Genomic DNA, 27,084 nt, shown 5'->3' with positions numbered 1-27,084 from the left:
AAAACAGAACATTGATGGAGCTCCTTCTCTGTGCCTGGCACTGGAGATTTAAAAATGATGCTTGATGTGGGTTGGGGGCGGGGATAGGTGAAACATGTGAAGAGGATTAAGAGTATGCTTACCCAGGGGTACCTGGGTGGTTCAGTGCCTTAAGCCTCTGACTTTGGCTCAGATCATGATCTCAGGGTTTGTGGGGTCTGGCTCTGCGCTGTGCAGAGCCTGCTTGGGATTCTCTCTCCCTCTCTTTCTCTCTCTCTCCGCCCCCCCCCCCACTTGTGCGCGCAGCGTGCTCTCTCTCAAAGTAAATAAACTTTAAGAAATTAAAAAAAAAAAAAAAGAGTATACCTAACTTAATGAGCACTGAGCAATACATGGAACTGCTGAATCATATCACACACCTAAAATTAACGTAACACTACGCTAACTACACTGGAAATAAAAATGAATAAATAATAAAAATGCCGCTTGTTGAACTCCAGCTCTCAGGACGGTGAACTGGAAAGATTTGGGGGCCTGGGGGCTCCCAGACTCCCTAATATAACCTGGTTTTTAAATAATTTCAAAGCCTACGTGTAAACCCTTTCCACCAGTTAAGTGGGGCCAGACCTCAGGCCTCCGGGAACAACCTGGGTCGGTGGACGAGCTGGTCCTTCACGAAGGGACGCTAGGCCAGGAGGAGCAGGAGGAGGAGCCCGCGACAGCTGGGCGGCGGAGCAGCGCGCGGTGAGGGAGGGCGGAGACGGTGTGGCGGAGCCGAGGGGGCGTGGCTGTGGCTTGACCCCGCGCGGGAGAAGGGACACAAGAGCAAAGACCCGTAAGTGGGCGGGCCCGACGGGGGCGTGGTCAAGGATGGGCTCCCCCAAACGTTGGCCCCGGCGGCCATGATGAGGCCCCGCCTTTGCGCTCCAGCTGCCCCCCCTTTCCTTGCCGCCGTGATTCCGAGAGGTAAGACTGTCTGGACTGAGGCCTGAATGTCCTCGGCTCGCCTGCGGTTCGGACTGCACCCGCGACGCGGCGGGGCCTGGTCCGGGCGGACGTTGAGACCAGTGGCGCCGCAGGCTTGAACGCGGAAACTGCGGCCGGGATCCCGCCTGCGATCGAGCCGAGGCCGGAGGCCGAGCGCTGGGCACCGAGGCCAGGACCTTGGCTGCAGACGCAGGCCTCGTCCCGAATCCGTTTCTTTCACTGAACTTCCAAGAATGGGGTGCTCGGGCCTACGGTCTCCGCTACGTTTATTTAGCGCTTTCCATTTTGCATAGATTTTCCCCGCCCTTTGACCCGATCTCTACTGCACGAGGTAGATGTGTACCCAGTTTATAGAGAAACAGACCCCAAAGCGCTAGTGACCCCGCCAAGTCCCCCGTTCAGGGGTCAGCGAGCGCTTTGGACGTCTGTTAGTGTCGTAAATGTTTTGCGAGTTCTGGAGGGGTCTGGAGGGCACCCCTGAAGGCGTTGCCCGGGAGCTGGCATTGGAGCGGACCTTGAAGGAGGGCATTCAAAGTTGCTGGAATAATAATAACTAACATTTGCATGCATATCATAGTCAGCAGTGTCACAACCAGTAGTGAATTAACTCATTTAGTCTCGGGAGCAATCACGAATATTCTAACGTATTAGATATTATACATATTAGATACACGTGGTGAAGCCGGAATTTTAACCTGGAGAGTGTGGCCCCGGAACCTACTCTGAAATTGTTAAACCATAGCGTTGAGTAAAGCCACCCAGTGGAAACATCCAGGCTGTACTAGGATTGTGCATAATTGAGTTTGACTGATTTAAGGTAATAGAAAGTGAGGCCAAAAAAGTAATGTGGGACCGTTGAAGACAATTTTGAGAGCGAAGTTAACGTGTTTGGAATTCGTGGATGCTGTATTTTTTCCTCCCACGGTGGATTAGAAATGTATATGTGGGCCAGCCATGTGAATGTTTATAAAGGAAAAGAGATTATGCTTAGTACCGCAGTTAAAATGTGACCAAAGTATATTACCAAAGTAGGGCAAGTATTATATATATATACCAAAATAAACCAAAGTTTTATTCGTCTTTATTTACCTTTTGTCATTTCTTCATAGTTTCAATTTTATGAAGTTTTAATGGCCTCAAACCTGAAAATATATATATAATTAGTTGCATTATTTTTCGTTTCAATAACTTAGTGGGTTTCAACCACTAGGAGAGTCGGATAAGCCCTACACCTGTAGCAGCAGCCTGGAGATGGCCAAGATTTCTCTTCTGCTGGTTAATGTGGGCAGGCTAACCATGTTTTTAAAATTGATAGAACATGTTTACCACAACTGAATTATACACTTAAAAATGGTTAAGGCAGTAAACTTTATGGTATGTGTTTTTTATCACAGTTTTTAAAAATAAAAAATAAATCAAAATGACCAGCAATTGCATGCAGGCCATGTTAGGCCTGAATATGTAATGTGTATAGGTATCCATTAAGCAATAAATTCATGTATTGAAGCCCTAGGCTTCCATGCAGGATTGATTTTAGTGGGATATACAAGAAAGAAACAAAGCAGGAGCCTAAGTTTTCATTTCTTGTGTATAATTAGGATGATAGCAGTGAGAATTCAAAGGAGTAACTTTAAGACATTTCACACATCGACAGGCATGGATGAAAAGAGAGGCAAACAAAGGAAAGAAAATGGTTTGAAGGTGGGACACAGACACTTCATTTTAGATGTGTTGAGGGTTTTTTTTTTTAATTTTTAATAGTTTATTTATTTTTTGAGAGAGAGAGAGAGAGCAGGAGGGGCAGAGATAGAGGTAGAGGTAGAAGGCTCTGCCCAAGCAGGCTCTGCACTGTGAAGAGCCCCATGTGGGGCTGAAACTCACAAACCGTGAGATCATGACCTGAGCCGAAATTGAGTCAGATGGTTAACCAACCTACTGAGCTACCCTGATGCCCCAGATGTGTTGAGTTTTGTTAATTGGTGACATATCTTGGAAGAAGGGTCCAGCAAGACATTTAAATTCTGGCACTAATGTGTGAGAACGATTGGATCTAGAGATGCAGAATTTGATTCTTCCACCTAGAAAATGTGGTAGAAACATAGGGAATGGGGAGGTAGGGCAAGTGCGTGTGAAGAGAAAAGGAAAGGGAGAAGGGGCAGGAGTAGGAGAACCCGGATCTTGAGTTCTCTCTGAGACGAGGATTGGTGCAGACAAAAAGGCAAGTAGCATTTGGTCGGGTAAATTTATATTTCTTATATGTTACTTTGAAAGTTAGATAAGGGGCACCTGGATGGTTCAGTCGGTTAAGAGTCTGACTTTGGCTCCAGTCATGATCTTGTGTGGTCTGTGGGTTCAAGTCCCATGTCGGGCTCTGTGCCGACTGCTCAGAGCCCAGAGCCTGCTTCAGATTCTGTGTCCCCCTCTCTCTCTGCCCCTCCCCTGCTTGCACTCCGTCTGTCTCTCTCTCAAAAATAAAGAAATGTTAAAAAACAGTTTTTTTTAAACTTGCATATAATTGGTAGTCTGAAGTTAATAAAATAAGTTATTCATTAATTCAACAAATAATTATTAGTTATCTCTTATCTACTAGATGTACCATGGCCTGGGAAAGCAGACAGTCCTTACTAAATTTAATAGGACATCCTTATAGACTAATTCAGCAAAAAAATTTATTCCTTGCTCTTATGTATATATGCTAAAATTATACATCTGTCTTTGTCAGTGTATTATTTGTTAGGATCATGAATAAGAATAGCTGAAGTTAATAGTCAATAATTAATAACATTTATAAACTTTGTTAAAAATTGATCTTTTATAGATTAAATGCATACACCTGTGATAGAAGGTAATGTCTCTGTAATTGTAAACCCTAATCCTATAAAATTAGTCAATCTCAGAGTGTCTAATAAAGAGAGTATTTAAAGACCCTCCAAGGAAAGGAGAGCATAGCAGTAGAGTAGACGTCCTATTGTCAGGCTTCCTGGTTCAAATCCCAGCTTTCCAATGCAAAGCTAAGTATTTGGATTTACTGAGGACATTACTAAAAGATGGAATTTAAACTAATTTTTTTTAATTTTGCAAAGACATTTCCAAGATTAACTTTTTAAGATTATTGTTAAGTATTTTTTTAGAGTGACCCTAACACCACAACTGATCAGCGTACTGTAGAACCCAGCATATCAGTAGAAATTATGTAGAACATATTCATTGAGAAGAAAACTAGAGTGGTAATACCTGTTTCCAGTTTCTGAGGATTTTCTATTCAGTGTGTTTGGCTGGTCTGTAATAAGGAGGGGGAGGGAACCTTCCTCAAGAGATACAAATCAGAAGGTTCTTCTTTGCTCAGCAGGCACTTATGGTAAGGATGCTTTTCCAGCTTTTTTCGTATCATTAAAAATTAATAATGTGTGGTATTTTAACATTTAAGTTTAAAACTATTTATGACATTTAAAAGATTTATTGGAGAGAAAAGAATTACCAAACTTCAAAATCTCCCAACGATAAGCTGCACTTTTAATTCACTAATGTTTTTAAAAGGAAAATTGTTGATCTAAAAGCTGTACATTGCTTTCTCAGAAAAACTCTCCTGGGACGAGGAATTTGATCGGGGTGAGCATATCACAGAGTGGCGATCACGCTGTAAGTGCTCAATAAATGTTTTCACTTACTGTTATCAAAATGGTTATTGTTACATCATTCTCCTCCCATTTTAAAATCAGCCATAATCAGTAATACCAATTCTTTGATTCCTTTGTTAGAGTTGACAGGTAAACTATTAGCAATTTTTAAAAAAAAATTTTTAATGTTTATTTTTGAGAGAGAGAGAGCGCGCACATGAGCAAGGGAGGGGCAGAACGAAAGGGAGATAAAATAATTAAAATTCTTTCTGAAAAGAATTTGGAGCAGTCCAGAAAAAGAAAAAAAAAAAGCTTGTTAATAAATTAGGCAAATTAGTAATGACATACCAAAGTACTAAAGTTTCCTAAAGTGCATAACAAGTATAATTGTGTGCATGAAAGTGAGTCAGTTTCTTAATATTATTTATCAGAGAAAATTAGCATGTGAAAAAATATTCTAAGTGGAAAACAGTTGCATGTTTGATAATCTATCTGAAAATGAGTTTTCAAATTTTTCAAGAATGAATGTAGAAATGAATGAGCTTGATCTTTACTAATAGGAGAAGAATGGCATTGAAACAGATTTCCAGTAACAAGTGCTTTGGAGGATTGCAGAAAGTTTTTGAACATGACAGGTAATAACTAAGAAGATCTAATTTTAGATATCTTTCATCCTGCTTCTATTTGATTCCTTAATAGGCCCATGAACGATCACTGTTGCACAAAATTACTGTTTACGTAGAAAAATGCATATAGTTCTTATCAAAATTACCTCATTTGTGATATTAGTGATTATAATACAATATGAGTGACAAACAAAGATGTGGTACATTTCAGTGCCCATGAGCAAAAATGCAATTTACGATCTTTAGAATTCATTTTTTATAAAAGCTGATTTGTTATTTCATACATTTCTTTAGAAACAGAAAAAGTTTCTCTTTTAGTAATATTAGTGCTACATTGAGGATGTTACATTTATTCTTTTAATTTATTCCCCCATCCCCCAAGTGACTTACATGCCATGCACAGCAAAGACTCAAGTTGGTTAATAGATCAGTATGCTAATTTGGCCCCATTCTTTAAGGATCAAGTTATGTTCCTTAAATATTGGTAGAATCACTTATTTTGTACATTAAAACACTTATTTTTATGTTTCTGTCTTAACCAGTCTGAGGCATTGATTTTTTTGTTGTGGCTGTTAAAATTTCAGTGTTGAACTGAACTGCAAAATGAAATTCGCGATCTACTTACCACCCAAGGCAGAAACTGGAAAATGCCCTGCGCTGTATTGGCTATCTGGTGAGTATTATGCATTTAAGTTTTGGAAGGAGTTTCTTTTTGTTTTTAACTGGTTCATCTTACTCTTTTATCTTGATTTCCTTGTGTGCTTTCTGAGCCATTTATAGGACTTTAGGAGCCTCTTATAGTCAACTCTTACTTTATCCTGAGAATAACTTCAGCCCTATGGAATTACATTTATTTCACTTCTTTTAAAATTAAACCAAGTAATTTAACAGAAAATGTAAAATTCTGGACTCATTGGCAAGAGCTTGGAAATGTTACTTATTCAGGCACCTGGGTGGCTCAGTCGGTTAAGCATCCGACTTTGGCTCAGGTCATGATCTCGCGGTTCGTGGGTTACAGCCCCGTGTCAGGCTCAGGACTGACAGTGTGGAGCCTGCTTGGGAATCAGTCTTTCACTTGCTCTCGTTCTCACTCTCTCTCCCTCTCTCTCCCTGCCACTCCCCTGTGCATTCTCGCTCTCTCTCTCTCTCTCTCTCTCTCTCTCAAAAATAAATAAATAAATATTATTTTTAAAAAAGAAAGAAAAATTACTTAACTTGTACCTACCTAAGAATTTTGGAAGTCTATGGAGATTTTACCACTCAAATAGAACAATATTAGGTAAAACACCAGAGCACCCACGATACACTACTTAGAAACTACCAGCAAATAACTTTTTTATAGCCTTCTCTAGAATGTTTTAATTGGACTCCACCAATCTTCTCTGGCAACAGTCTGGGAAATCACAAAAGAATACTAAAGCTTCTTAAGCAGTGGTGAATATTAAAGACTATAGGATGGATTATGAGACAGTAAGGCTTTGCCACCAGTAGTTTGAAGCTCCCTGCTAACTTATTTCACAAGATGTTGTTGGTATTTTATCTTTAGAAGCAAACGTTGTAAGGAGACACTCTGTAGAAATCAAATTATATCATAGAATGCTCTTTTTGTTACCTTAAAATTGCTTATATCTTTGATTTTAATAAATTCCCACTTACATATGTTTTATCAAGGATCATCCCCAAATACCAGTCTTTTAAAATGAAAATACATATTTCATTTTAAAAGGTAAAAATTTTTTAAGTAAATAAATAAAAGGCAAAAATTAAGTGTCTGTGTGGTTGTAACTCAGCGGCCCATTTCTGTGTTTGAAAAAAGCAATCTGATTTTGCTAGAAAAGGAACAAGTATTGCCAAAAGCAAAAGAAAGAACAAAATTGCATGTTTGTTTTAGAAACAGTATTGTATAGCTGAAGACCACCTTAGAAAATAGGTAACTGGGGCGCCTGGGTGGCTCAGTTGGTTGAGCGTCAGACTTCAGCTCAGGTCACGATCTCGTGGTTTGTGAGTTCAAGCCCCGCATCGGTCTCTGTGCTGACAGCTCGGAGCCTGGAGCCTGCTTCGAATTCTGTGTCTCCTTCTCTCTCTGCCCATCCCCTGCTTGTGCTCTCTCTCTCTCTCTCTGCCTATCAAAAATAAATAAATGTAAAAAAAAAAAAAAATTAAAACAAACAAAAAAAAGAAAATAGATAACTATTCTGTAGGCCCAGAGAAGTTATACATTACCCAAGATCCCTTGACAGAGTGAACAAGTTGTCTGACTCATAGCCTGGCACTGGATTTAGTCCTTCTCTTATTCTTTTCGCATTTTGTTTTCTGGCGGCAGCTGCTGGAGACCTGTCTCTTGGCTGAAAGAAAGATAACCAAATCAGAAGTACCAGGAGGGTATTGTGTAAGAGGTACTATAATAATAAGGCCCTAAATTCCTAAGCAGAATTGAATCTGTCAAGACCTATCATCTGAGCTTTATGAGTATAAAAACTAGAATCTTTGTTTACATCACATGACAGCACGCTTTCCTTAGTGAGAGGCTGAAGAACAGATAGACCTTGGAAATCAATGCTTGATTTTCTTTTAAAAAAAGTGAGATCGTCTGATCAATATACTTGAGAAATAATGGCAGAAAATTTTCAGGATGTTTATTTCCAAGTAGGTTGAATAGGAAAACACTGACAAGGATTTATGTCAGTTGTTATATTTGCAAAGTTAACAAATTAACTAAAATTAGAACATCCAAACTGAAATTGTCAAAGATGGTCCTGATGGTGTGGTTTACATCTTTCCCAAGCTAGGGTGACCTTCAGAATAGCCATATACTCAAGAGAATTGAAAATACGTGTCCAGGGGTGCCTGGGTGGGCGGTAGAGCATCTGACTTCAGCTCAGGTCATGATGTCACGGCTCATGGGTTCAAGCCCTGCATCGGGCTCTGTGCTGGCAGCTCAGAGCCTGGAGCCTGCTTCTGATTCTGTGTCTCCCTCTCTCTCTGCCCCTCCCCTGCTCATGCTCTCATGCTCTGTCTCTCAAGAATAAATAAACATAAAAAAAAAAGAAAATATGTGTCCATACAAAAACTTGCACATAAATGTCCACGTATTACATTATACATTTGCTATTATAAATAGCAAAAAAAAAAATGGAAACAAACCGATAGTCCATCAACTAATGAAATGATAAGTGTAGTATGTCCATACAATGGAATATTAATTCAATAACAAAAAGTAATGCAGTCTTTATAGATGCTACATACTACATGGGTGAACCTTGAAAACCTGCTAAGTGAAAAAAGCCATTCACAAGAGACTACATATTGTTAAATTCCATATGTATGAAATGCCTTGCATAAGCTAATCCATAAAGACAGGAAGTGATTACCTAGGGCCGTGGAGGGAGGGTTGGGTGAAAATAGGAGCGACCACAGATGGGTATGGGGTTTCTTTTTGGGGTGATAGAAATGTTCTAAAATTAGATAGTGGTAGTGTTCCATAATTGTAAATATACCAACAGTCGAGCTGTATACTTATATGGCATCTGAATTCTACCTCAATAAACCTGTCAACCAACAAAAAAAACCCTCAAAGCTCTTCATAGAAAATATAGTTGATCTAGTGGATATTAATTCGTAACCGTCTTTATACTTGTGAGAGTAATTCTGCTAGTAGAATTATCTTCCCTTCTAGGAGTCTACAGTTTATTCCCTCCTACATTAATCAAGGAATTTGTGTTCTGACTAGAAAACAACAAATTTTTCTCTGGTCTCTAAACATTGACATTTCTTAAGCGTAAGACACTGCACTGTGACTGAGGCACAATTCAAGGCTTTTTACATGTTACCACATTTAATCCTCACAGCCATAGTATAAGATAAACATAAGCAGTATTATCCCCATTTTTCAAATGAAAGAACTGAGACTTAGAATATTCAGCTTACTTGCCTAATTTTGGTTAGGCAATGAGTGGCTGAGTAACATCTTTAGAATGAGATCCTGTCTGAAATCCTTTTCAGACATTCTTTTTACACTATCACCTTGCCTCTAAACACATTTACATTAAGGTCAGCAAGAGTGCTAACCTTTTAGCAGTATTTGGGGCAGCTCTCCTTCGTGATACGGCTCCAGAATCTCTGGAAGACGTACTGGGAAGGAACATGGTAGACAAACAAGGACCCTGTACTCCGCCATGACTAGTGAAAGTAGGTATGTCCTCACAGTTTAAACATAAACTCCCATAACGCTTTATACCATGACACTTGTAACTTTGTATCTTGTAATTATGAATTTAATCTTCATTAGCAACTATTTCATAAGTCCCTGTGCTGGCTGTTAGGGGATAAATAGAAACTATTAAAGTGTTCCATAGTTAATTCATTCTGAGTCATGCGTACTAGTAAGCTTTGATGTTGCTAATCATCAGATGTAGTGGAATATTTAGCATCGGACACGGGGAAAGGTGTGTTAGGTTGGGCAGTACTTAGCTCAGTCATTTATTGCCAATTTATTCTTGGCCATTCTCACGTCATTATAGTGTTGGGCTCCTATAGTAAGAAAATTCAGTCATCTCTTCGATCACATGTCTGAAAAGGCTAGATAGTTAGGAAAAATGGAAGAAACAGCTGTAAAAACTGGGGCTAAAATTTAAGGAAGGTACATGGCGACCATTTCTCTTTTAAATCAGTGAAGAATACAGAGATGATCAGGCAGAATTTTGTAGCTGAGGACTACTCATATATAAAAAAATTATAAGTTATTTATAGTATTATGGTGACTTATTGTATTTATGTTTTAATGCAGGAATAGTAACACATTTAATTGGCATGTTTGACAGCACCCCAGTGGGGTTGATATAACATTCTCCAGTTTGAAAAATTCTGATTCCCAAATACATCTGGTCCTAAGGATTTCAGTAATTAAAACTTCATTGAGTGACTTTGAAAGGACAGCTATGGGAGCATTTAACCTAAGACAGTTCTTGATTAATACTGTTGTAAATTTTACAAGAAAGGGAACTTTATTATCTTCTTTAGAATTATTTCTTTAAAAAAAAGCCTTTTATTGATAGTAAGTGAGCTCGTTTTCCCATATCATACAGGGATTAACTCTTATCAGCTATCCACAGTATAGCATGAAATAATCTATTCTTCTGCAGGTTTAACTTGCACGGAACAAAATTTCATATCAAAGTCTGGTTATCATCAAGCTGCCTCAGAACATGGCCTTGTCGTCATTGCTCCAGATACCAGCCCTCGTAAGTGTTCTCGTTCCAGATATTCTTTGTAAAAATATGAATCTTTAAAGTATAAGTTGTGTAACGCTATACAATGTATTTCATATTTTTGCTATTATCTCAACCTTTCAGGTGATAATCATGATTATAAAAGACTGTGCTATATATTTTCCTCATTGCGAATTTTACTCATGACATCACTCTTACAAGAACAGACAGTTTTGCTATTCCCATTTTATAGATGAAGACGCTTCAAAACAGAGATTGAGCAACTTGGTTAATATACCATATTGGCACCAGTGCCAAAAGAACATACGGTGGATAAGAAGTTTTTCTGTTTCAAAGATAAACTGCCTTGTCACATGAAAATTAGGTTTTTTTCATCCTCTCTTCATCAAACAATCATACAGTGAAATATGCATTTGTTTTAATATAAATAACTAGAATGCTTACATTGAAGAAATGAAAATATCAAATATTTGAAAACTCAGTCCATCAGAATTAAAGCTTACTTTGTGACCCTAGAAGTGTCAGGAAAAGGAATTTACTTGTCTTTAATTTTTTTAAAGTGTACTTATTTTTAAGAGAGAGACAGAGGGGCGCCTGGGTGGCTCAGTCGGTTAAGCGGCCGACTTTGGCTCAGGTCACGATCCCACAGTCGGTGAGTTCGAGCCCCGCATCAGGCTCTGGGCTGACGGCCCAGAGCCTGGAGCCTGCTTCCAATTCTGTGTCTCCCTCTCTCTCTGGCCCTCCCCCGTTCATGCTCTGTCTCTCTCTGTCTCAAAAATAAATAAACGTTAAAAAAAATTAAAAAAAAAAAAAAAGTGTGAGCGGGGGAGGGGCAGAGAGAGAGAAGAGAGGGAGACACAGAATTCGAACAGGCTCCAGGCTCTGAGCTGCTAGCGCCAGACGTGGAACTCCAACCTGTGAACTGACCTGAGCCAAAGTCGGATGCTTAACCTACTGAGCCACCCAGGCACCCCTGGGAGTGGAATTTAAACCATGGGGGAAGGGAAGGGGAAAAATAGTTACAAACAGAGGGAGGGGTGCAAACCACAAGAGACTCTTAAATAGAACAAACTGAGGGCAGATGCGGGGGGGTGGGGGGAATGGGTGATAGGCATTGAGGACGGCACTTGTTGGGATGAGCACTGGGTGTTGTATGTAAGCCAGTTTGACGATAAATTATGTTTAAAAAAATGGCAGCTAAAACTATCTGGAAGATAAATGGTGGGCCTTAGGAAGTAGTGCATTTCCTTTCACAGCACATATAATACACCAAAGCAAGACAGGTCTCACTAGAAATGTAATAAAAAATTTAATTCAGGGGCACCTGGGTGGCTAAGTGTTGGTTAAGTGTCCATCTCTTGATCACAGCTCAGGTCTTGATCTCAGGGTCATGAGTTCAAGCCTCACATTGGGCTCCATGCTGAGTGTGGAGCCTACTTTTTAAAAAATGTAATTCAGAGTACTATCAAAAATGTTAAATGCCTAGGAATAAACTTTAAAAATATGAAGAATTATTTTTTAAAAGAATTGCAAAACATGCCAAAGATCATAAACGAAGTCTTTAATAAATGGAAAAATGTCGTGTTCCTGGATGAGTAAACTAAGTATTACAAAGAGGTCATTTCCCTGAAATTACGTATTACCATAATTCTATTAACAGTCTCAGTTGGCTTTTTAACTACCTAGAAGTATATAAAATAAAACCTAATAAATTTTAAAAGATTATAAGAAAATCCCATTGGGGGATGAATAAATAGGGGAAACATGATGGAAGTGATTCCAAAATACATAAAGAGACATTTTCAGTGCGAGATAGTGAACTCAGCACAAGCATCTTGTCTCCCTTCCCTTGGAAAGAAGTGTTGGTAATAGGGGAGGGGTCATCGGAGAAGGAATCTCAGCACATTTTAGAAGGATAGAGGATATAAGCCCTTTGAGAGGTGAACAGTGAAGAAGCATATATTCAGAATACATAGGGGTGCCCTGGGTGGCTGAGTTGGTTGAGCAACCAACTTCAGCTCAGGTCATGTTCTCATGGTTTGTGAGTTCAGGATCTGTGCTGACAGCTTAGAGCCTGGAGCCTGCTTTGGATTCTGTGTCTCCCTGTCTCTCTGCCCCTTCCCTGCTCACACTCTGTCTCTGTCTCTCTCAAAAATAAATAAACTTAATTTTTTTTTTTTTTAAAAGAATACATTGGAGGACATTTCATTCACAAAGAATGTCAGTGTGCCTCACCTTGGCAGTGAATTCTCCAGCCTGAAAGGGCATTCCCTCCCTCGCCTCATTGACTAGAACTAGTCACGTGGCCCTATTGAGGGACAAGAGGGCCAGGAAGTTTGTGCCCTAAGAGGCAGAGAACTGCAATAGTTGGTGATCAGCTCAGATGCAAATGAACCTTCAGATTCATTTAAAAGTGTGTTACGAAATACAGGTTATCACTACGAAGTAGGTGAAACCACAGGGTTTTCCCTTGATAGGTGGCTGCAATATTAAAGGAGAAGATGAGAGCTGGGACTTTGGCACTGGTGCTGGGTTTTATGTGGACGCCACTGAAGATCCTTGGAAAACTAACTACAGAATGTATTCTTATGTAACCGAGGAGGTAATTTCATTTCTGTTGTACTTATTAACTGATGATTGCCAATAGTTTGGTTTGGGACACAGAGTCCTTCTAGTCCTGAGAATTTTAAATTGGGGTGTGGTAGTATTGAATCTATTTGGTACATATTTATTATCTTAGTGAACATTCTAAAGTTTACTTGTACAATAGTCTTATTACAATTGAAGTTAACATTAAGTACACTTTTAAAGAGGGTAATAATTATATTGACACCTTTATACACTACCCAGAGGATACAAAGAAAACAATATATAAAAAAACTTTTCATTTCTCTGGCAGCCAGTTCATTCAGACATATTTTATAATGATTTACCAAGGCTTAGTTAGAAAGGATAAATAAGTAGCTAAATCACTGCTTCTATTAATAATATTTATGTGTAGTTTATGCATTTTTCTAAATTTTGCATATGTACATCATAAAACTCAATGATACAAAATTTTAATCATCCATTATTCTGCACCCCAAATAACAACTATGTTTTGGTATATTCCAGACTTTTTTTCTATGACTAGTTTTCCTAGAATTATAAAAGTTTTTTTCATGTTCATTTTTTTAATTGTATAAAACAAACATTTTCTAATACTCTGTTGGTAACATAACCTTAATAATTTCATAATATTATATCACGTGTCATAATTTACTTTTTTGTAATATAGGATACTTATATATTTACATAGATTTTTTACTGTATTAAGTTTTACTGCATTGAGTGTCTTTATGTATCATTTTCCCCCCTAAGGACTTTTCCCTTAGAATAGATGCCAAGAAGTGAATTTTAGACATTTTAAAGGTTCTTTCTGCATCATTTTCTTTATGCTGCTTTCCTAGAAGGATGTACCATGTTTTCTCCAGTGTTACGTTAAGAATCCTTGTCTACCTGAGATTTTTATTTTTCCATCTTTATTAGTTCATACTATTGTAAGACTAGATTTGGAAGTATTGATTGTGTAATTATTTTATATAACTTTGGAAAAGTTTAAACTTCTCATACCTTCTGTCATATTATTAAATTCTCTCTAGCTTCCCAAACTCATAAATGCCAATTTTCCAGTGGACCCCCAAAGGATGTCTATTTTTGGCCACTCCATGGGAGGCCACGGAGCTCTGATATGTGCTCTGAAGAATCCTGGAAAGTACAAAGTAAGATTACTGAAGCTTCCAGTGACAAGTATTTCTCTTGGATAATATCAATTAGCAACTTTACAAAGAGTTGTAAAATAGTAGGATATTATTATTAGTACTGGGACTAAACTTTTCTAGTGTTGGGAATGAGCTGTAGGGGAAGAGCATTAAACTGAACACAAAATTATATGCTCCAGAATCAGAAGTATAGGAATTCTATCACATTTGGTCTACTAAAAACATTATAAAGCAATTTCTACTGCTTCTATTCAAACTGTAGCTTTCTCGGCTTTTTTTCCCCCCTAAGTCGTATTCTTGTTACTATTGCAGTATATATCACATTTTTACCAGGAAATATATTTGTTAATTGAGTTCAGTGTTCTGAGGGAAGAAGAAGATATTCATGATTTGTGAAAGTGAAGAATTCTCTCTTCTCAGTGCCTTGGATGAAAATTGGATTGCAGCGTAACTGATAGATAACATCCTCAGTCTTTCCATTCATTTATTTGAAACTGTATAGCTTTACTTTTTTGTTGTTTAAACGAGCCAAATTGGAATGACCACCCTATGTAGAACGTCTGACTGGCAGAGCAGCATACCATCCTGTTGCAAAAGGGAATGTTGAAACAGGCATAATCTCAGGACTGCTTCTGTCTTTAAAATCACAGGGCTGTCGGATACCTCAAGATTTGTTTAATCCATTTCCTTCCCCCAGAAGGAACTTCTTAGTCATTTCAGGTGTGCCACTGAGAAGTGAAAATATTTCTTATGGCAGCTTCTTATTGCGGCATCAAATATTTTTCTTTTAATAGGCTTTGCTATATAAAGTTGAATTAATTCAAGTCCTGGCAGTGGGTTTTAAATAAATAATAAATAAATAAATAAATAAATAAATAAATAAATAAATAAATAAAATGGTCTTATATTTTTGTGCGTAAGGCAATCCGTTTATTACATTTGAGGAAGAAAATCAAATTCAGTTGTTTTTTTGTCCTTTAAAAAAAGCGTTAGACTTTGATAAACCTACACAGTGATAAGTGCTCTGAAACTGAGCAATTCCATCTCTGCCACTTACCCAGTGAAAAACAACATTGCATGGGGGTGCCTGGGGGCGCGGTCGGTTAAGTGTCTCATAGTTCGTGAGATCAAGCCCTGTGTGTCGAGCTCCACGCTGACAGGAGATGGCTTGGGATTCTCTCTCCCCACCCTGGCTCACATACTCATGCGCTCTCACTCTCTCGCTCTCTCTCTCTCCCTCTCCCTCCCCCTCTCCCCAAATAAAAAATAAACTTCCAAAAAAAAAAAAAAAAAGAAAAACAACACTGCTTAGAACCCAAAATTGTGTTGTATTAAAATTCTGCCACATTTAAGGGCATTGTTCAGTGCTTTCTTGGTCCTGTTTAAAGAGAAAGAATGTGTCTCAGATTTAATAACCTCACAAAAGTAGGTACGAACTGTTTTATATCACTACGAATTAATTTTAAGTGGAAAAAAGGAGTAGAAAGTCTGAACGTAAACTTGCATTTGTGCCTTATTTAATGAAATGTAATGTTTTGCTTTCCACTATGTTGGCACCTATGGTTAATTAGCTCTCTTACTTGAACACATGAGAGATGTATCATGGAGAGGGCCTGCCGTCCCAGCACATGGTAACTCACAGAGAATTGTTCACAAGTAGTTTTCATGGCAAGTCAGAGTTTATAAGCAAGTTGCAAATAAACTTTTGAGTTTTTAAGCAAGTTGCAAATATGTGTTCCTGTTTGATTTTGCAAAATATAACTTGTTTTTAAATTTCCTTTGTTTCTGAAGTCTGTGTCAGCATTTGCTCCAATTTGCAACCCAGTGCTCTGTCCTTGGGGCAAAAAAGCCTTCAGTGGATATTTGGGAACAGATCAAAATAAATGGAAGGTAGGTGCTGGGAAGGCCGTCTTAATGTTCATTTTTAAGTTTTCAAATTTGTGAAAAAGCTACATATCGCAGACATTATATTCCTAGCTCACTCACAGACGCAGAGCTAAAAATAATTAACACAAGGAAATACATATAATAATAACAAAAAAAGCCTTTTTCTCATTGTATTGAGTTGTGGCAGACATTCTGAGACTACATGTTTTTTCTGCTAATGATTAATTTACATGTTTATTTCTTAAGTAACATTACCAAAAAATACCACATTTTATCCCTAAATTTAGATTTGCCTCTTAACCCTGTGCTCATTTGTACAACAGGAACCGAGTCCCGGCCTTTTAATTGTTTCATGTGTCTGTTTCAAAATTCAGCATCTCTCAGATTGAGATAGTCAATTCCAGACTTAAAAGCCTTTAAAAATAGATATTGTGTAATGTACATCTATGTGAACATTCCCAATAGCAAGATTGCTTTTTGAAGCATGGGAGCAGATGCTTCAAAATGAAAATTAAAAATGGCTCTCTCTCTTGAGACTCATTTGACTTTTGTGCAGAAATAGACCATTTGCAAACTTCACCAAGAGTCTGAATATTTTGCAAATGTACTCATCATCATATGCATGTGAACAAGTAGGAAATACTTGAGTGGGGGGAAGAGAAAAACTTTTTTGTCTTACTGTTGTGTGTTCCAGGTCATTCGCCCGTGCATCTCAATTTTATTTAAGATTGGTCATTGAAATTCTAACAAAGCAGAGGTTTAATCCTGTAGTCACTAAATTAGAATCGTGTTTTGCTTAGGCTTAGATTTTTGTTACAGTGGAAGAATGCAGAACGTGATTACTATTAGGCAGTTTGAGAGCTGACAGTGCACATACATCAGTGTTAGCAGTCCTTGCCACTGTGCAGAGTCTGTGTGGAGTTCTGAGACCTTAGGTCACAAAAGTGATCACCTTTCCCATCCACACGGGGCTTAGGGTCTCATAGAAGTATTGAGCAAAAGACCAGCTGGTTGGGAGAAAGGAAGGGAGAGGTAAAGGCACAGGTAACCAATAAAGGAATCTATAATTTTTCTCCAAGTGACAGTAGATTTTACTACGTTAATTATGTTGTGTTTAGGCTGTTATTTAATTTACTGTTGGAATAAGGAGCCCATGCAGAACTATGAAATCACAGAACTTAGAACTAGTTGGACTTTATAGATCCCCTTCCATTCTCTCCTTTAAGATTAAAGAAAGCAAGTCTTAATAAAGCATGATACTTTAGAAGGGGAAATCTTGGGGGTTTTGTTTGTCTTGATTGGTGCATGGAAGTTGTGGCTAGTGAATATATATGAATAATCAAGAATACTTAAAAGTGGATAATAAAATATAAAATTCTAACGAGTCGCAGCTCCTGAGATCATAAATTTGAGGAGTTGTTTATATGATTCAGATTATTTAAATTAAATCTTCCTGAAAGCTCATGGGGATAGCAGATATCTGGTGCTATTCAACACCATAAAAGAGAAGGCTGAATGTACTAAAGCCAAAAAGAGAAGACAACAAAACAGACTGTTTATTGGAAACAAAGAATATCTGGAAATAGAAAAAGATACAAGGGAGTTAGAAGAAAGAGTCAATTTGTGGTGGGATTCATAAAGGAAAAGATACGATGTGGGGTTTTTTGTTTTTGTTTTTTGTTTGTTTGTTTGTTTGTTTGTTTGGAGTTAAGAGATGATTAAAAACCTCAAAGGTTTAGAAGGGAAAAGGCTATATTCTATGAAAAATGCTGAGATTCAGAATTCTTGCCACTGGCTCAGGACTGCGTGGAAGTAGAAAAGAGGCTATAATTGGGACATAGAATTCTGAAGATCTTGTGAATAAAAACCAGGCAAACCAATGTAAAAAGTGTTTTCTGATTTAAAAGGCCTTCGAGCTTAAATGACTTTAAATTTCTATTTGGTTCTACTGTGGTCTCTTCTGAAGAATATCTTTCTGGGTACTTTCAAATTTATTTTTAAGTGTTTTTCTTTTTCTAGGCTTATGATGCTACCCATCTTGTGAAGTCCTACCCAGGTTCTCAGCTGGACATACTAATCGATCAAGGAAAAGATGACCAGTTCCTTTCAGATGGACAGTTACTACCTGATAACTTCATTGCTGCCTGTACAGAAAAGAAAGTCCCTGTTGTTTTTAGATTACAAGAGGTGAGTCCCAGGAAACCTCAACTTGTTCCAAGTAACTATAAAAAAGCAAATCCAGGGGTTCCTGGGGGGCTCAGTAAGTTACGCATCCAACTCTTGATTTTGGCTTAGGTCATGATCTCATGGTTGTTCATGAGATTGGGCGTGGGGCCTGCTTAAGATTCTCTTCCTCTCCCTCTGCCCCTCCCCCCACTCACATGCTCTTTCTCTCTCTCTCTCTCTCTTTCAAAAAAACTTTTTAAAAAAGGCAAGATTCCGTAATACTTTATATTTGGAATTTGGAAAACTACCTCTAGTAAGATATTTTTAAAATTATAATAAGATACTTAATGTGAAAGCCTTCTGATTAAATTAATGATATCTAAGACCAAATTCCATAGAAAAAAGAAAGCCTTTGGCAGTGAAAAGTGTTTATAATTTTTTGTATGGCCGTAGAACTAGTGAATAACAAGATTACTGGATATGTCTTTCTTTACACGCATGTGGCTGTTCTCACAGGAAATAACAAGAATAAGCTTAATTACTCTTCACTTCGTGTACACCTTAACCTCAGGCTATCAACCATTGGTCTCACACACATCTGCAATTTATACGGTTTGAGTTAGGTGCTAACCTAAACATTGTGCTGCTTGGCAAGTTTTCCTTGACTAAATGACTTTTAGTTATCCACTGCTCACCTAACTCTATGCTAATACAGTTATAATTAAAGGAATTCTGTTTTTATTTTTAAAAAATTATAAGCTTAGGAATATATAAACAAAATATTTCAGGATGAAAAGTGAACACTGTAAATTACAAGGGATTGTGATTTTATTTTTTATTTTTTTAAATTTACATCCAAGTTAGCATAGAGTGCAACAGTGATTTCAGGAGTAGATTCCTTAGTGCCCCTCACCCATTTAGCCCATCCCCCTCCCACAACCCCTCCAGTAACCCTCTGTTTGTTCTCCATATTTGTGAGTCTGTTAACATTTTGTCCCCCTCCCTGTTTTTATATTATTTTTGTTTCCCTTCCCTTATGTTCATCTGATTTGTCTCTTAAAGTCCTCCTATGAGTGAAGTCATATGATTTTTTTCTTTCTCTGATTGACTAATATCACTTAGCATAATACCTTCCAGTTCTAGCCACGTAGTTGCAAATGGCAAGATGTCATTCATTTTGATTGCCAAGTAATACTCCATTGTGTGTGTGTATATATATATATATATACATATATATACACACCACATCTTCTTTATGCATTCATCCCTCGATGGACATTTGGGCTCTTTCCATACTTTGGCTATTGTGGATAGTGCTGCTATAAACATGGGGGTGCATGTATCCCTTCGAAACAGCACACCTGTATCCCATGGAGAAATGCCTAGTAGTGCAATTGCTGGGTTGTAGGGTAGTTCTATTTTTAGTTTTTTGAGGAACCTCCATACTGTTTTCCAGAGTGGCTGCACCAGCTTGCATTCCCAGTGATTGTGATTTTTTTTTTAAGTTTTATTTTTCTTGAGGGAGAGAGTGCGTACGTGCATGGGGGAGGGGCAGAAAGAGAGAGAGAATCTTAAGCAGGCCCCACACTCAGTGCAGAGCCCAATGTGGGGCTCAATCTCATGACCCTGAGATCATGGCCTGAGCCAAAATCAAGAGTCAGATCTCAACCAACTGAGCCACCCAGGTGCCCCGAAATGATTGATTTTAAAACCATTTTTATTCATGTTCAAGGGTACTGTGTCGGACACATTGATCTAAAACGTGTAATTACGATGATAAATGTCCAGATACATCTAGATCAATGTATAATGTGGCACATTGCAGTTTACCAAATGTTTTCACGGCATTAGGTCATTTTATTTTTATGTGACCACATGAGAGACCATTCTTGTCCTCTCCCATCTGTTTTTTTGTTTGTTTGCTCTTTCATTTTTTTCAACTTTTTTGTTGTGGCAGAATACCATACATAAAATTTGCCATCTTAATTATTTTCAAATGTACATGTCTTTGCTAATAAATATATTCGTAATGTTGCTCAGCCATCACCACTATCCGTCTTCATAACCCTTTTATCTTGTAAAATTGAAACTTTATGCCCATTAAACACCACATCTTCGTTCTTCCCTGCACCCAACCCTTGGCAACCATAATTCCCCTTTCTCTGTAAATCTGACTACTCAGTACCTCCTCTAAGTGGAATCATACAGCCATTTTCATTATTTCCTTCCTAGACTGTTCACTGCTAGTATAGAGAAATGCAGCTGATTTTTGTGTGTTGCTTTTGTATCCTGCTACTTTGGAGGCTTTAGGGTTTTGTACAGAGAAGAGCATATCATCTATGAACAGAGATAATTTTACCTCTTTCTTTCCAATCTGTATGCCTTTTATATCTGTTTCTTGCCTAATTGCTCTAGCTAGGACTTCAGTACTATGTTGAATAAAAGTGGCAGAGGTAGGTACCTTGTCTTGTTCCTGATCTTAGAGGAAAAGCTTTCAGTATTTCCCCATTTAGTGTGATGTTTGCTGTGGGTTTTCTAATATGGCTCCTGTCCATCTACTTTACGGGCTCAGAAAAGTAACCTGCGTATCTAAAGTCTCACAACTAGTTCACAGTAGAACCAGGATTGGAAGCAAGGTCACTTGAAATGAAAATACTTGACCTCCTGTCATCCGTCTAACCAATCCCAAGCACGGTAAAGCAGTGCTTCTGAGGAACAGAGGGATGGAATTAGTTAATACGAGGAGAACTTGTGCACAGCCTCCTCTCCGTCTAACTTATGCAACAGATCTGAACAATCTTCCTGTTTTTTTTAATTTCCCTAATATTTTGAACGTGTGAACAATTTATATAAATATACTATGTAACATATTATATATATACACACACACACACACACACACACACACACACACGAGGAAAATTATGTCAAAAACCAATATGTTGGATATACCTTTTTCTCTCTGAGTGTCCCTCTTTAAGTAATAGGGTTTACTTAGATTAATTAAAATACTTAAACATTTAATCACTTAAATTGCCTGTTTTAGATCAATAACCAACTTTGAGAAATCCAGATACTGATTTGATTGTAAAGTAATGCGTTTAACTGTATTAACCATAGCTATAAGTAACGTAACAAACCGTTTCTTTCCAAATGATTTCTTGGCACTCGCAATGTTGGATGCCTCTTCTTGCCCCTGCGAGGCTGTGCCAGGAAATTGTTTTGTTACCACCACCAACAGAGTTTCAGCCTGCCAACAGAGACTGAAAAATCTCTATAGAGCGTGTTATAAAAACAGCATAGAAGTAAAACACTGATGAAATTCTTAGAGGGGGAAAAAAATAAAGAAACTTTTTATTTCTGAAATGCTCATAGCCTAAACAAGTAAAAAACATAGATGGGTGTATTTAATGAGGAGTCAAGACAAAACATTCAATTCTGAAAACAAAAGAAAGCGAGAAAGTATTGAAATAACCAGTCACAGTCTTTAGCTCGGGCACAGTTTTTCATTCAATTTCCTTATGGCAAGGGCCACAGTCTGAAGGTTTTGTTTAGGCTTGTTATAATTGAATGAGCGACTGAGTAGACATGACTGGGCATAGCTTCGGCGAAGTTGCTTTCAGGTTTTCAGGCTGGCTTCCACTGACTTCAGATGACCTCAGGTCCGAGACTTTTACCTGCTTTATCATTTGCTTGTAAGTACCGTATAACTGTATTTCTTTATGAAATGGGAGTGGTGAAGAATTAAGTAAGCTGAAAAAAATGGGGTCTATATAGAAGTATGTGAACTGAGGAGAAAGGCAGAAAATTATTATAATCATGTACATGCCTTACCCAACTTCATTTATTTACTTCTTTTTGGTGTTAAATCTCAGGGTCTTTTTTTTTTAATTTTTTTTTTAACGTTTTATTTATTTTTGAGACAGAGAGAGACAGAGCATGAACGGGGGAGGGGCAGAGAGAGAGGGAGACACAGAATCGGAAGCAGGCTCCAGGCTCTGAGCCATCAGCCCAGAGCCCGACGCAGGGCTCGAACTCACAGACCGCGAGATCATGACCTGAGCCGAAGTCGGACGCTTAACCGACTGAGCCACCCAGGCACCCCTCTCAGGGTCTTTTTGTACATACTCTGTACTGTCAGAAAAAAGTTGAGAGCTAAGTGTGGTGCATAGAGGCATTTGTATGATTGTCACCTCATAGAATTTTTCCTTTTCTGTTTTTGGCTTCAGTGAATCTAAATTGAAAAAGCACTAGATAGCAGAGTCCTGATAGTATACAAAGATCAGATTTTACTCTGAAGCCTCATTTGTCTAATTTTCAGTTTTAAAAAAGTTACACTGTGAGGGAAAAATTTCAGTGACCTAATGGAAACTTCCAGAAACAACATCGAAGCAAGGCTGTATACTACCTCTTCAAGTCCCAGGCCCTTTCTGAAGATTCATAGGTGGTTTGGGCCTGTGCACTGCCTGTCAGAGAACAGTAAGAACATGGCACAGAATTCCAGAAGTGCAGGGATCTCTCAGGCATCCCTGTATCCTCATACTCAGCACGATTACCCAGCACAGACTCTCAGGAATTGCTTATTAAGTAAACAAGTGAACACCTTTTCTCCACAGTCTTCTTTGTATTCTGAAGAGACTTAATAACCCAGGAATTCATATGTGCGCCTTTCTAATTGGGTCTGGAAAATATGTAGGAAAGCACTGCCCTTTAGGACAAATGTTCATCATAGCTGCTGGAGCATTGCTGCTTTTTTGAGAGCCGAGTGAAGAATGAAAGAAATGTGTTCATTTATTTTTGTACTCTGAGAGAGTCTCGCTACTGATGATTTTTCCATGTAGAGTGGGAGGTAGAAGAGGAAACCTAGGCTCTTTCAAGTGTCGCCGGATATATATAATTGTGCAAGCCGCCTAACAAACCAGAGCGATTCAGAGAATTTGATGAAAGGACCCACCCCCATTTAATCGTATTGATAAATAGATCATGACTAGTCAGGAATGACACAATTGGCTGAGGTTATATAAGGATCTTCTGTGTACCAGAATGCCAGTAGTTCAAATGTGTTCTCCTGCCTTTAACTCTTTCTTGCTCTGTCACAGTAGGCATTTTCTGTTTTCTCGTAAAGGTGGATCTTCTGTGAAAATATCATTATGGAAGTCAAGGGCATTGGTTTCGTACTTTAGATAAAACGTACTGTGTTTTGGCAGTACACCCCTGAGAGCTCAAAACTGTAACTTTGTTTTACCCTGGGACTTCTCTAATATAGTCATAATAATAATTTAATAAATAATAATAGCAATGGTAACAGTGACTACCCACTATGCGCTTGAAACTGCAAGGCATTAAACATCTTTGAAACTGCATAAAAATACAGCATACGCAGTCACCGTAGGGACTTGGCTCCTCAAGTGCTTGGGGCATCCATTCCCTTGCATCGGTCCCTATTGTCTATCAGATACATCATTTCATCTGTTAAAAACCAGCAGCTACTACTTGGGACTGTATTCCCTAGGGTTTGTGGATTGCAAATCATGGGCCTGGTTAACCTGGTAACAATTCAAGAATTCCATGAATGGAAAATGCTCTTCTTCACGTTTCTTTCTCTACATAAGAAATTGTTCTTTAGCTCCAAATTGAATTAACTGGGCCTCGTCTGATCGTTGAGAAATGTGAAGCCAAGTAATTCCAAAGGTCAGTCTCAATTTTGACAACGTTCCTGTCAGACTCACTTCTATGGTTCGGCCACAGTAAATAGAAGACAGTGCTTTTGAGTTGCTTTGATGACTTTAAACTAGAACTCTTTATTAACTGCCCCGCATACTCCTGGAAGTAAGAGATGGAGAACGTTGACTGATTCGCTAAAACCTGAGGGATTTGCCTTGTTCCTTGAAACCCAGGGGATATTTTTATTAGGGCTCTTTTTGGTTCTTAAGTGCTTAGGAAAATTCCCATTTTCTCCCATCAGAGACCATTCACAAGATTAAGGTAAAAACTTAAAAATCTTAAGACTTTTATGTCCTTTCGGTGTATTCACCTTGCGTGTTCATTGTGTTTTGGAAGGGAGGCTGCCTCCAGATTACCTGCTGTTTAACCCCCTTAGGTTCTTCCCAGCTTAATTTTGTTTCTTTTTCCTTTAGAAAGCCTCTTGTTGTATTCAAGATGCCCCTGGGGGCATTGCCTCTCCATTGACCTGTATCAGTGGGGGTATTTTTAAGTTTTTTTGTTTATTTTTGTGAGAGAGAGAGCAGGAGGGCAGGGGCAGAGAGAGGGGGTGGGACAGAGGACCCGAAGCAGGCTCCGCACGAACAGCAAAGAGCCCTACTTGGGGCTCGAATTTATGAAACATGAGATCATGACCTGAGCCGAAGCCGGATGCCTAGCGAACTAAGCCACCCAGGTGCCCCTTTGTCAGTGGATTTAATTGACCAGATAGTTTGAGATCCGTTTCAACTCAACTGCTTGGCAGAAAATTACATTTTCTTTCTGTTTCATGATTGTTTTCTAAACAGTTTACTGACTTTTTTCCCCAGTGTGGTTTATTGCTAAGGGATGTCTGTTTGAATGATTTTTTCCTTTTTCCTCAAATGATGATGTGATAGACTTTTATTGAGTAGAAAGTAGAATTTGTAACAAAACTTTATGATGGCTGTGTTTAACTTCCCAGACAACGTTTGACCATTGGATGTTTTTTGTTCTTTCTCTATATTGTTTATGTGTGCTTATTTTGCGTTTTAATACTTTCTGTCTTAGCGATGTTAATGTGTTTCTTCTGTGAGTCAAAACTTCTTGCCTATGTTTCTGACTTCTTTAAATTCTGATTCTTTTAGCCCTTGTTGATAGGACCACCTGTATATCCTGTACATTTAATTAATGTGTCATTTCCTCTCTTTGCATAGTAATGGCAGCATCTAGAAACTAAGCTATGCAGAATGTTTATTTTTCTTCATATTTTTGCTGTTCTTATAATGTTCAGAGAAAATGTAGAAGTACAAGTATAAGCTTGACTTTATTTGTTCGTTTATGTATTTATTTTTGAGTGAGTAAGAGAATGAGCTGGGGAGAGGGACAGAAAGAAAGAGAATCGTAAGCAGACTCCATGCCAGTGGGGAGCCCCAACACAGGGCTCAATCTCACAACCATGAGATCATGACCTGAGCCAAAATCAGGAGTCGGACGCTTAACTGACTGAGGCCTGCAGGCACCCCTAAGCTTGATTTTGACTCTAAGCCTTCCTTATACTGTAATTTTTTCACTGTTTACAGATAATTAAATGACATGAGAGATATGTTTAATGTCTTTGATGTTTCTGAATGGAAAGTATCTTATGTTCCTCTCTTTTGTCTTCTAGGGTTATGATCATAGCTACTACTTCATTGCAACCTTTATTACTGATCACATCAGACATCATGCAAAATACCTGAATGCATGAAAAACTTCAGATAAGAAAATTTGTTCAGGATTATAAAATTGTAGTAAACAGAATTGCTGGGAAAAATGATTTCAATGCATTGGATTTCATAGTGCTAAAAATCATCATTCCATAGTTGAATCACTTTCTGAATGAATATATAAAACCTGCTTTTGATTTAAAAGTTATTTTGCCAATGTTGGGAAATATTTAATACATTACAGCTTTCTCAAGGTCATTTGGAAATCATTGTATTAACCTCAGGCCACAGAATATGAATATAATCGCATTTAAATCATAGAATGTTAACTCAGGAATTGGTTTAAGAGGTAATTTAGCCTAAACCCTTCACTTTTCCAGACTTTAAGTCTGTGAAGGCATGGACTGTCTTCATTATGTTTATTGTTCTGTCTCTAGTATCTGCCAACCACTTGGCTTCTAGGAGGCATTTAGTAACTATTTGTTGTTGAGTAAGGAATGAGGCTCAGAAAGATTAAGTAAATTCTCCATCATTACACAGTTATTTGTGGGACAGCTAAGATTAGAAGCCAGATTTCAAAACCCAATCCAATGAGACTTCTTTTCTTATCTATTAAGCCAAACAGATTTGTGGACATTGGTTTCTGGGATTTCTCAAGAGACGAGAATTAAATAATAAGACTCAATCTGAAAATAGCTCTATGTAAGGAAAGTTGCTTCGTATGTTTCTGTAAACAGATATTTTCCTGTAGTTACATGCAGAAATTTAGCTTGGTGAGCTCACCAAGAAAAGTAATCAGTCTCTTTGTAAATACCAAATTGTGTTCCTTTTACGAACTTAATATGAATAAACTCATTTTGAAACATGATAGATGAAGTCTGACTATTTTATTTTATTTTTTTAATGTTTATTTTGAGGGAAGAGAAACCAGGGGAGGATACAGACAGAGGGAGACAGGGGATTCGAAGAGGGCTCCCTGCTGACAACAGAGAGCCCGACAGGGGACCCAAACTCACAAACTGAGATCATGACCTGAGCTGAAGTTGAATACTTAATCGACTGAACCACCCAGGCTCCCCAGATTATTTTAAAAACATTTTTCTATTAGAGAAGCATGAAGATTATACATTAATTTTTTTTTTCATTCCAGTGTAGTTAACAGAGTATTGTATTCATTTCAGGTGTGTAATATAGTGATTCATCACGTCCATATATTACTCTGTGCTCATCAAGATAAGTGTACTCTTAATCCCTTTCACCTGTTTCACACAGATTATACATTTTAAACACTTGATAAGAATGCATGTTAATATGGTAATCGAAGAAGTCATCAGGTTCTTAAAGTTATCAAATCACATTTAAATTCACCATTTAAATGTGAATTAGATTGTACTAGAATTTCTTAAATTAGTGCTACTGAAATACCAGTAGCCAAGTTAGAGTCC

The 27,084-nt window shown here is 38.1% G+C and overlaps 1 protein-coding gene and 1 long non-coding RNA gene across 2 annotated transcripts in view; one reads left to right on the top strand and one right to left on the bottom strand.

Moving 5' to 3' along the window:
- The window catches only part of LOC109265943 (uncharacterized), a 33,938-nt gene extending 33,108 nt beyond the window's left edge, over positions 1–830 (bottom strand). The window contains exon 1 of the long non-coding RNA XR_002079430.2: positions 627–830. This is a non-coding gene — a long non-coding RNA (uncharacterized LOC109265943). The remainder of the gene's footprint in view (positions 1–626) is intronic.
- On the top strand, positions 821–26,507 carry ESD (esterase D). The gene is made up of 10 exons (XM_019447562.2): positions 821–945; positions 4,543–4,605; positions 5,144–5,218; positions 5,794–5,882; positions 10,351–10,449; positions 12,915–13,039; positions 14,079–14,198; positions 15,990–16,088; positions 18,105–18,272; positions 25,600–26,507. Exons 3-10 carry the CDS (start codon positions 5,151–5,153, stop codon positions 25,678–25,680), a joined length of 849 nt encoding a protein of 282 aa, XP_019303107.1. The 5' UTR covers positions 821–945; positions 4,543–4,605; positions 5,144–5,150; the 3' UTR covers positions 25,681–26,507.
- The last annotated feature ends 577 nt before the right edge of the window (positions 26,508–27,084 follow it).

Source organism: Panthera pardus, unplaced genomic scaffold, assembly GCF_024362965.1.
Source record: "Panthera pardus isolate Hobbes unplaced genomic scaffold, ASM2436296v1 HiC_scaffold_1, whole genome shotgun sequence".
Lineage (NCBI taxonomy): Eukaryota > Metazoa > Chordata > Mammalia > Carnivora > Felidae > Panthera > Panthera pardus.
This window is presented reverse-complemented; position numbering and strand designations above follow the sequence as displayed.

Coding starts and splice junctions, on each gene's coding strand:
- ESD (XM_019447562.2), top strand. CDS start 5,151: ATGGCATTGAAACAGATTTCCAGTAACAAGTGCTTTGGAGGATTGCAG. Junction 14,199..15,989: donor AGAATCCTGGAAAGTACAAA/GTAAGATTACTG, acceptor TTGTTTCTGAAG/TCTGTGTCAGCATTTGCTCC. Junction 16,089..18,104: donor CAGATCAAAATAAATGGAAG/GTAGGTGCTGGG, acceptor TTCTTTTTCTAG/GCTTATGATGCTACCCATCT.